At 30.5% G+C, this 9,890-nt stretch overlaps 1 protein-coding gene and 1 pseudogene across 1 annotated transcript; one reads left to right on the forward strand and one right to left on the reverse strand.

Moving 5' to 3' along the window:
* The first annotated feature begins 628 nt into the window (after positions 1-628).
* Positions 629-2,730, forward strand: LOC107889236 (NADH dehydrogenase [ubiquinone] 1 alpha subcomplex subunit 2-like; annotated as a pseudogene).
* Positions 2,731-2,926: 196 nt separating this feature from the next.
* LOC107889235 (arogenate dehydratase/prephenate dehydratase 2, chloroplastic) lies at positions 2,927-8,186 on the reverse strand. The gene is made up of 11 exons (XM_016813591.2): positions 7,699-8,186; positions 7,353-7,396; positions 7,114-7,206; positions 6,545-6,745; positions 6,286-6,366; positions 6,122-6,217; positions 5,938-6,015; positions 3,513-3,602; positions 3,357-3,421; positions 3,202-3,283; positions 2,927-3,125 (listed from the first exon to the last, which is right to left on the reverse strand). The coding sequence occupies exons 1-11, from the start codon at positions 7,976-7,978 to the stop codon at positions 3,078-3,080; spliced, it is 1,158 nt and encodes a 385-aa protein (XP_016669080.1). The 5' UTR covers positions 7,979-8,186; the 3' UTR covers positions 2,927-3,077.
* Positions 8,187-9,890: the final 1,704 nt, after the last annotated feature.

Raw genomic sequence — 9,890 nt, forward strand, 5'->3', positions numbered from 1 at the left:
CCACATCCCTTCGCCAGAGAAAGCACGTCGCCATGCGCATCTATCCAAACGGAAGCCTTGTCAGTACTTATCGCAGTTGATGTTATTGCTTGTTGGCCACCATCCTCGTCGCCGCCATTACTGTTGTTATAGAACCGACATAGCTTTGGTAGAATCCTTAACTGTCGCTTTCTCGATTTTTCTTCTTGGAGTGAGTCACTAAGTTAACAGCACAAAGGTGGAGTGAGTCCACTTGGGTGACTCTCCACCCACCTGGATGAGCACTTGAATTTCAAACGAAATTTGAAATATTAATTAAAATATTAATTTTTAATGAGATTGTTCTGGTAATTTGGATAGCAATTTGTATATGTTGTATATTAACGTGATATTATTTATTTTTTATATCATATTGATATATAATTTAATAAATATAAAAATATTTAAAGAATAAAATAATTTAAAATATAAAAATTCATAAAATTTATAAAATTTTAAAAATTAATATGAAATGTGATGTGAGTAGTTATATTTAAAATTTTTACATTTTAATTAATATTTTCTTAAAAAATAATTATTCAATTTTTTTTAAAGGTTATGAGCTGAGTGAAATTTAACTTAAAAAAATAAAAAATTAAAATGACAAAAGAGTCAAATTTGTGATTATGCGTTTATGAATCATGATTGGATTTGGTTTGTTTCATCTGTAGCACCAGCTTTCCAATCGTGAAACCTTGGTTTTGTGAGATACTCAAGGAAAACAAAAGAATGGCGTGGAGAAGCCAATTATCTCGAAATCTCAAAGAGCTACGAATTCTGTTTTGCCAAACTTCTCCTTCCAGTGCCTCCGCTAGGTTTTCTTTTCCTCTATCTATATACTTTTCTTTCTGGTTTTCTTTTATTTAATTTCTCTCCCCCCCCCCTTTTCCTGATAGATCATTCGTGGAGCAAAATTACAAGGATCTCAAGACTTTAAACCCCAAATTTCCGATCCTCATTCGTGAATGCCGTGGGATTGAGCCCCAAATTTGGGCTAGATATGGTATTTTTCTTATATCCATTATCCTTCATTTATGAAGTTTGCTTTTTTCATTTTCGAGTTTTGATCTAGGAATTGAAGATCACTGCCTAAAACAACTACTTAGTTCCATATAGTGAGATTCTGGGGAATCTTGGATAGGCATATGAACTACGGAATGATTGAAAATTTCGACGGAGTGAATAATGTACTGACCCTTCGAATACAAGAAATTTTGTTCTCGTTTGTTGTTATTAAAACATGATAAACTGTTTGGTGGGAATAGATTTCCGTTTATGATGAATTTTGGTCTCTATTCCAAAGTTTAATGTTCATTGGGTGATGTATGACAAATTTAAGATAATCTGTCATAGTGCCTTTAGCTGGGTTTGGAAACTTAGGGATTTTAGGTTTTTAGTTATGGTAGAAAGTAAGATTTTGGGTATGTTTTCTTATAGACTGTAGATATGATCACAAAATAGTTCCTGTCAGCTGCTGGGTCATGTTAGTTTTGGGTTAATTTGGCTGCGTGATTCTAGGTGGAAATGGGTTAAGAATAACATGTAGAATAAGTTTTGTGAAAGAATACATACAATTGATAAGATTTATGAGTGAATAAGAGAGGAAGTGAAGCGGTCTATGGTTGATTGCATAATAGGTTATTGCTTTATTATATGTTTGGTTAAACTGCATGATATAAAAGATGCTTCATTCTAGATTCTTCACTGTGAATCTGTGGTATTTGTGAACTCAAATCTCTTTCTTCTCTTTGTTTTTGATCATTCTTTGATTTTGCATGTCATTGCAAGCTTGCCTATTTTTTGGTCTTGGACAGGAGGCTTGAAATTGAATTACTTAATTACTATATATTATTTCTCACCATTAACTCTTTTGTGTTCCAAAATGAGGGGGTTTTGATTTCTTCATGTACCCGAGCCACAAGCCAATGGAGAGTGTTTGTTTAACATATTCTTTTTGGACAATGATTTGTTACTACTTGCTTTTGTATTTGTTTAGTCCACGCTCGTATTGTTTGGTCTTGTATTTGGTAAAGGCATTTCTTTATTGGCTGTGAGGTATCTGAAATTTTGTTCTCTACACTGATAATACTAGTCAAGGGAAGCATTTAGGTTCACCGTTATTCATTTCCCTAAGGATAGACTTTTATTTTGTTGTTTTCCATGTTTTATTATATGAATGATCATGGGATCTGTGTGGGAAGTCTATCTTCCTTCGCACTTTTTTTTATCACAAATTACATTTGTGTCCATGCAAGATCCTTGCTAGCTACCTTAGGTAGTATAATGGGCGACACTGAGCTCATTGTTCTTTGCCTGAACTGTCTGAACATAAATAAATTTGTGGTATCAATCTATTGGATCCAATTTGATTTAAATGCAGATATGGGTGTTGAGAGGGCATTCGCTTGGAAGGTTTGACTGAACCACAGATATTGAAGGCACTAGAAGACCTTGTGAAAGCAGGTGCATCCCTCAAAGCCTAATACATTGCTGGTATTAAATCGAATTAGTCGAAATAAGTTGATCTTCTCTGAAAAGTTTTCCCTTTGAAGGTTTTCCTTATATTCAGCTATCATGATGATAGTGTTGGATGGTTGTTGAAAGTTCAGAAATTATGTTGTTCCCTTGCCATTTAAGGTTCAAAGTTAAAACACTGCAGAAACTTCCCTGATTATAGAAATATTAAAATAAATTGCCAAAATTTAGCATGAAGATAGCTTTTGTGTTTAAAAATCTATATTTTTGTATGTGGTTTAAGACGAGAAATCAATATTAGTAATACCGATAGGAGAAGATAAAGAGAAAAAAAAGTGGTAAATTTTGTCATTATGTTTATTGTTTTTTATATTTTAATTTTATTGATTTGTATAGTTGCTGCAATTATATTGATGATGTTTCACAACCTCTATAAAAGCCAATAACAATTTTGAATTTTATTTCGTATTTATTTTTGTATTAGGTGTATAAAACACTCGATAATTGTCATAGAATGTATATCATATATTTATCACCACGTGGCTTGGGTGATGGACCTCCTTTATGATGAATAAGATTGTGGCTCATACCATTGGATAGCTACCTAGAACCCGTAAAAATGTCGAAAGCTCCTGTAAATGAAATTATTAGCCTCAATAATGCTGAAAGGTATTGAAATAGATGATCTTGATGTAGAGGGAAGCAAACCTTGAGATGTTTGAGAGCAGTTTGTGTCGTTTGATCAGCCATTGATGCTTCAACGTCCGCGTAGAAAAGGTAATTGAAGTATCTACCAACCAAAAATAACATTGTCAATTCATCTCCCTGAAACTATATATGTGGATGTCATACAATATACGTACCCATTGCTTTTACTGTTATTCTTTGATGCTTGCAAAGGTTGGTTCTTCAATGGACGACTTTCAATCTGGTTTCAAGCAAACATTGAAGACGTGCGTCAATTGCAATATGACTAAATATATAATAATGTTAATGTGTGTGTATATATATATATGTACCTTTAAAAGTTTGATTCGATTCGAGATAAAAACAGAAAGTGCATCAGGAAGCGCAGAAGAACCGTCCTCTAATGTGAAAACGATACTTGTCTGTAATTTTTCATCAGGTAATGGCAACTTATTAATAAATATAAAGCTTTTTTTTTTTTGAATAACAAAGTACATAACTCCTCTAAGAGCGAATCTTCAAATTACTCTTAAGCCTATAAAGCTTTTTTTTTTTTTTGAATAACAAAGTACATAACTCCTCTAAGAGCGAATCTTCAAATTACTCTTAAGCCTAATTTTCTTTCTTAAACCATCCGAACAAGACCTCAGCAATTTTATTTAATAAAAAGCACTTTTGAAATCTTGTTTTACCTTTTTTTTAATGTTTTGAATGATTCTTTCAAGTGACACGTATGTATTATGACTGTTCAATATATAATTATTTTTAAGACAAAAATAATGTATTTCGAAATATATATTAATAAACTTTGAATAACATATTTCAACATTTAACAGAATTATTTATAATGTATTCTGAATGATGTATTTCAATTAATGCCAAAATAATTGCATTAGAAATTCTGAATAATGCATTTAACAAAATTAATGCCCGTCATCTTTTGAAAAAGGTAATATATAAAAGTCTACTAAATGATACTTCATAAGTAAAATTAAAAAATGTCATATATTCTTTTTTATTATTTATTTTAAAAATATATTTTACTATTCTCACATTCATTTCTTATCACTTCATTCTTAATTATGAAGTTTTTAAACTAAAATGATAGTGAATCAAATATTTTTCATGTTATTTTAGTATAATTACTTAATATACAAGTTGTGGAGTTTCTAAATTTCATAAGCATGATTAAAAATATGACAAATGTCTCATTTGTTTATATATATTAAATTTTTTTATTTTTTATTATACTTATTGGACACATGTTGGTGTCACACCTCTTATTTTAATTTTTCGTTATTTTATATATTTTTTTATTTTTAACTTTTTTTCAAAAATGTTAAATTGAATAAATCAATAATATGGTAAACTATTGTCGGTATATTCCGATATGATTATAAGTTTCATCCCATAAAACTATATTGAAAAGTTTTAAAAAGTTATTTTCAAAAAAAAATTAAAATTAAAAAGTTAACATATTAGGGTTGGATACACTACAGAAAAGTACGGACATAGCAGTGTTTTTAAGTAAAACGCGGCTAGCGTGAGCACACTATTGGCGATTCTTGCTAAAAACGCTGGAAAAAAGCAATTAATTAAAGCGGGAAATATGATTTCCCGAACAATGGGTTTGGCGCCATAACTATAGTGGCGTTTGCGGATGAAACACCGTGAAATCTGTGAAACGATTAGTTTCTTGTACTAAGGGTGAGTTTGGATGGGCGGTGCGTTTACCTACGGTTAGTGTAAAAACAACGGTGGCGGTGAGATTAGATACTGTAGCGATACTGTAGCGTGAGACAAAAAGTAAGCTAAACGCACCGCACCGCACCCAATCGCCCATCCAAACCCACACTAAATGTCGTCAAACAGAGAATAATTTTTTCAAAAAAGAACTCCTATGTATTTACACAAAACAATTAGCAACGTTGTAAGTTGCAACAAGAAACGCCACTATTTGTTCTGTATAAATAAATAATATTTTAAGAAATTATTATTATTATTATTATTTTTACATAGATATGACCGCATTTCTTCCTAAAACGCAGCAATAGGCTATAGTAATGATTTATTATAAAAAAGTTTCTAATTACTTAAAATTATATAATTTGATAAAATAATATAAATTTAGAAGAAATTAATATGAATAATAATATTCATTTAAAAGTTTTCTTTTATAAAAAAGGAATAAATGGTAAAATATATTTAAATTTAAATTAACATTTCAATAAAAAATATTTTATATTAAAATAATAAATTATATAATGTAAAATAAATTTTATATATTTATATTGTTTCTAAAAAATAAATTAGGTTCCAATATATAGCCGCGTTTACCCGGAATCACTCCAAATTGTATATATCTAATGGCGTTTTTTGGATAAAACACCGTCGTTTTATAAGATCCAAATAATTGGATGACATCGTTTTGATTTTAGCAGCGTTTTTTTGTGTGAAACGCCGTGAACGCTGATCTTTTACGACCACAAATTTACCATCTCAGTTTTATCCTAAATCCCCTCCCAATCCTCCCCTGGATTCCCTATGTGCAGCGGACGCTCCATCCGTCCCGTCTCGAGGCTCCATTGAAAACTCTTTTAAAAAAGAATTAACATATTGAAAAGTTTAAAAAAAATAACATATTGGGGTTGGATATTGGATCGGTTTTGTTTGAAAACCCCTTTTAAGGGCTAATATTAGATGTCCATAATGCAATACGGTATCCAACAATATAATCAACAGCAAATACATGCTGACCTTGAAGGGCGTATCTGTGGCAGGAGTAAGGGGTTCCCTGGCTAGCACCAGAAATCGAGTAACGTTGTTGCTATCGTCCTGCCATAAACATCTAATTAAACAAAGCCAGACTCAGACCATTTTGTGTGTGTGTGTGTGTGAGAGAGAGATATAGGAAGGTTTTGTGGTGAAAGTGGAAATTGACCTGAACATTTGAGGCAAGAATGTTGAGTCCATAAAGCAATGCAGCAGATGAACTAGCCAAGGCTCCTGTATCTCTTAGCATTTCGGCAGCCACTTTCTATATATACACATGTTTATCATTAAGACCCATCAACTGTAATGTGGCTCATCATTAAGACCCTTTACCTTTGCTGCAACTGCAGTATTAGCCACTGCTTCTCCCTCCAATCCCAACTTCGTCAAGCTCTTCTCACATTGAGCAAGTGCCTCAAATGTCGTACCATTCAAATTCAGGGTTAATATGTAAATTCATTAAGGTAAATAGAACCGATACAAGCATAAGAAATAGCATACTGTTATCCCAATCAAAAATATCATTTAGGTATCAAATTAACGTATTAAGCCCTGAATTAAGAAGGTTGAAGTAGGTTTTAATGGTTCATACTTGAGGATGGCTAAGAACGGTTTTCAAATCATGAAGGTCAACGCCATTGTTGGCAAGCAAGCAATGGGAAACAGCAAACTGAATTTCACCAATTATATGCAGATTGTGGCGATGCAACAGGTCGTAGTTTCCATGGATGCTTCCTCCTAATGAATTCTCTATCGGTATTACTGCCCTGTCTGCAACCCGCCTTCCAACTGCCTATAATAAAAAAAGAAGAGTAAATGGCATTAATCAACTAGGAGAAATATATCTTATATAAATACCAAGTAATTTTTAACTAAATATGAATTTTAATCGTTTGTTAAAAGCTCAAATTCTAATACATATAAACCATCTTTAATTTTATTTATAATATATAGAATAAATATACATAAACATAAAATAATGTTACGATGATAATTGTAGTATGATTTATAAAAGTAGAATTAAATTAACAAATTCATAATAATTTTATAATAAAAAACAAAAAATAGATATGTAAGGATATAATATTTAAAATAGCAACAAACTCTAAAATAAATGACTGGTTTTGGATTGTTTTAAGAGGAGTGTAAAGGGTAAGTCACTTGAAAAGTTGAATGGAAATGCTGGCAAGCAATAGTTTCGCAATTGGGATATGCTTTCTCTGCAGCTGATTCACTATATGCCCCACGAATTCCCTTGCAAAAATTAAAAATCATTAAGACATCAATGGATTACTCTAAAAGGCATTTCAAGATAAATATATGTGTTTAGTGCATGTCATTTTTAATAATTTAAACAAAAAGAAACTTAAATTGATAATTATATAATAATAAATAAACACCTGATATGCAACGCGAAGGCGAGGCTCATTACAAACTCTTGAATCTGAAAAATGGTGTTGAAGACAACAACGGCACCGTAATAAAACACAAATTATTAATTGTTAACGCATTAGAGTGCATGTCATGTGTACATCATTTAATTAGTTTGTTAGTTATATCATTTTTTAATAATATAAAGGAATGATTTTTATTAAAAAAATCTAAATTACTCTTTAATTTAACTTATAAAAATTTATTTATTTTTTTTAAATAAAAAAAATAAAATACAATTTAGTTCATTTAAATAAACGAAAATGACTGTTTTTTAAACGATTGAGAGAGAAAGGATGTGATAGGCAGCTTTACTTGTATGCAAAACTTGATATTTAGAGACGGTATCATGAGCCAAATCATATTGAAGGTGGCAGCGCGGTTGGAAGCCATTCATGTTGGCTACCGGCGCGGCGCAGTTTTTGGTGTTGCCACTCTCAATAGTATTACTATTTCTGGCTTTCTGGTGGAAAGCAAAATCCAAGTTTAAGCTGCGAAGGTGTTTTGAATAAAGATGGGAATGGGGGGTTTTGAAGCTATTCGTTTGCCGATAATTAGAAAGAACAAAGAGATGGCAGCCGGAGAACAGCGCCATCGTCGAATAGTGGACTGTTAATTAGCGAAAGGAAGGATAGTCTTTGGCTTTACAAACTCCACCGGTGTTGCTCCGCTCTCTGCAGCCTCTTCAGCTTTTTAAAAGAATGAATTGGGAAATTAATGGGTTAATTTCATGCTTAGCCCCTTATACTATATTAGCTTTCTCTGTTTGGAACCAAATAAAAATTAAAACTGTCATTCAAGTATGGATAGTGGTTTCATGAAATTATGACTCCTTTAAAACTTGGCTAGTTAATTACACCAATAGACCTGAATTTGTTTAAATTTTTTATTACCTAGATTTCACTGGGAATAGAATAGGTGTAAACTGCATGTGGTCCACGTTTCTTTTTCTTTTTGGTATTTATAAAATATAAAATATTAGTTTAGCTTAGGCTTTGTCTCATTACTAAGAATATAGTGTTCATTTGCCTGTGATAGAGTTTGGAATCTCAACTTACAAGATATAGTTCATTAGAGGAGAGGCATGGTATTACTTGATCTCATATATAATCTTTGTTGATGAAGCGTTCTCGTTTTATGAATTTGCGTTTCAAACTTAATTTCACTTACAATCTTTTTTGATAAAGCGCTCTCGCTTTATGAATTTACGCTTCAAGAGGTCTCTTTAGGCACTTAGCACTTCACGTAGTTGGCAGACAACATCAACTTGTCTTGGAGACAATATTGACTCGCTGAGAAGTTTGTTGACAGGGGCGAAACTAGAAAATTTTTTTAGGATAGCCGAAATTAAATTGTAATTTTTAATAGCTTAAATATTTATAATTTTTAAAGGATTAAATCAAAATCTTATCATTTTTAAGAGAGACAAAGTGCAATTTATCTTTATTAATTTTAAATTTTTAAATTTTTAAATGGACTAAATAAACAATTTTTCATTTTAAGGGGAGTCGGGGCATTACCAACCTCTTAGATACGCCACTATTTGTCAGCTCTAGGCAAACGACACTTTAAAGATTTCTCTGGTACAAATCAGCCTCATATCAACAATATTCTTTATATACATAAAAAGGAACATAAATAATTATTTATGTCATAATATAAACTATTTTTGTAGCTTTTTAAAAATTTATAAATGTATAACATATTTATTTATATTAATTTTATATATTTTTTATTTCTTCCTATATTATAATTTTCTTTTCTTTCCATTAGATAAAAGAAATGTTTATAATATTATAATTAGATTAATTTTTAATAAAATGAGTTAATGCACTAGATATCCTCAAACTATGGCCTTTATTCTAAATTGGTCCTCAAACTTTAAAACGTTCTAATTAGATCCTAAAACTATCGATGTTATATAATTCGGGTCCTTTTATTATTGAAACCATTAATTTAACCATTAAACAACACGTAAAATTTTATATGACATAATTTGAAATGAAACTTTTAAATAAAAATAAAATGTTGTTGCATATCTTTTAAAATAAAAAACTAAAGTCAAAGTAAAACCTAGAAAAGAGATAGTGGATGATCATTTATGTAAAAGTATCAAAAACCTCAAAATCAAGATTTTTACAACATTTATTTTTACAATATTCATTTTTTTTTCTTTATGGATATTTAAATTATTCCATATAAAATTTAGCGTTTCATTTAATGGCTGAATTAACGATTTTAGTAATGGAAGGACCTTATTTATATAGCATCAATAGTTTGATGATTTAATTAGAATACTTTAAAGTTTAAGGACCAATTTAAAATGAGGATCATAGTTTGGGGATATTAGGTGTAATTACACTAAAAAATATATTGTGCCTTTTCTACTCCTTTTTCCCTATTTTCTTTCCTTTGTTCTTGATGATAAATAAATAATTATAATTCATTTTATAAATAAAATTTAATTTTTAAAAAATAAATACTTTTTAATTAATTAGTTTATAAAA

This window comes from Gossypium hirsutum, chromosome A09 (genome assembly GCF_007990345.1).
Source record: "Gossypium hirsutum isolate 1008001.06 chromosome A09, Gossypium_hirsutum_v2.1, whole genome shotgun sequence".
NCBI lineage: Eukaryota > Viridiplantae > Streptophyta > Magnoliopsida > Malvales > Malvaceae > Gossypium > Gossypium hirsutum.

Excerpts from the sequence above, each read along its gene's own strand:
- LOC107889235 (XM_016813591.2), bottom strand. The coding sequence starts at position 7,978 with ATGGCGCTGTTCTCCGGCTGCCATCTCTTTGTTCTTTCTAATTATCGG. Across the intron at positions 6,016-6,121 it reads TTCTTGCCTCAAATGTTCAG|GACGATAGCAACAACGTTAC; the intron begins GTCAATTTCCAC and ends TGTTTATGGCAG. Across the intron at positions 3,284-3,356 it reads AATAACAGTAAAAGCAATGG|ATACTTCAATTACCTTTTCT; the intron begins GTACGTATATTG and ends TTTGGTTGGTAG.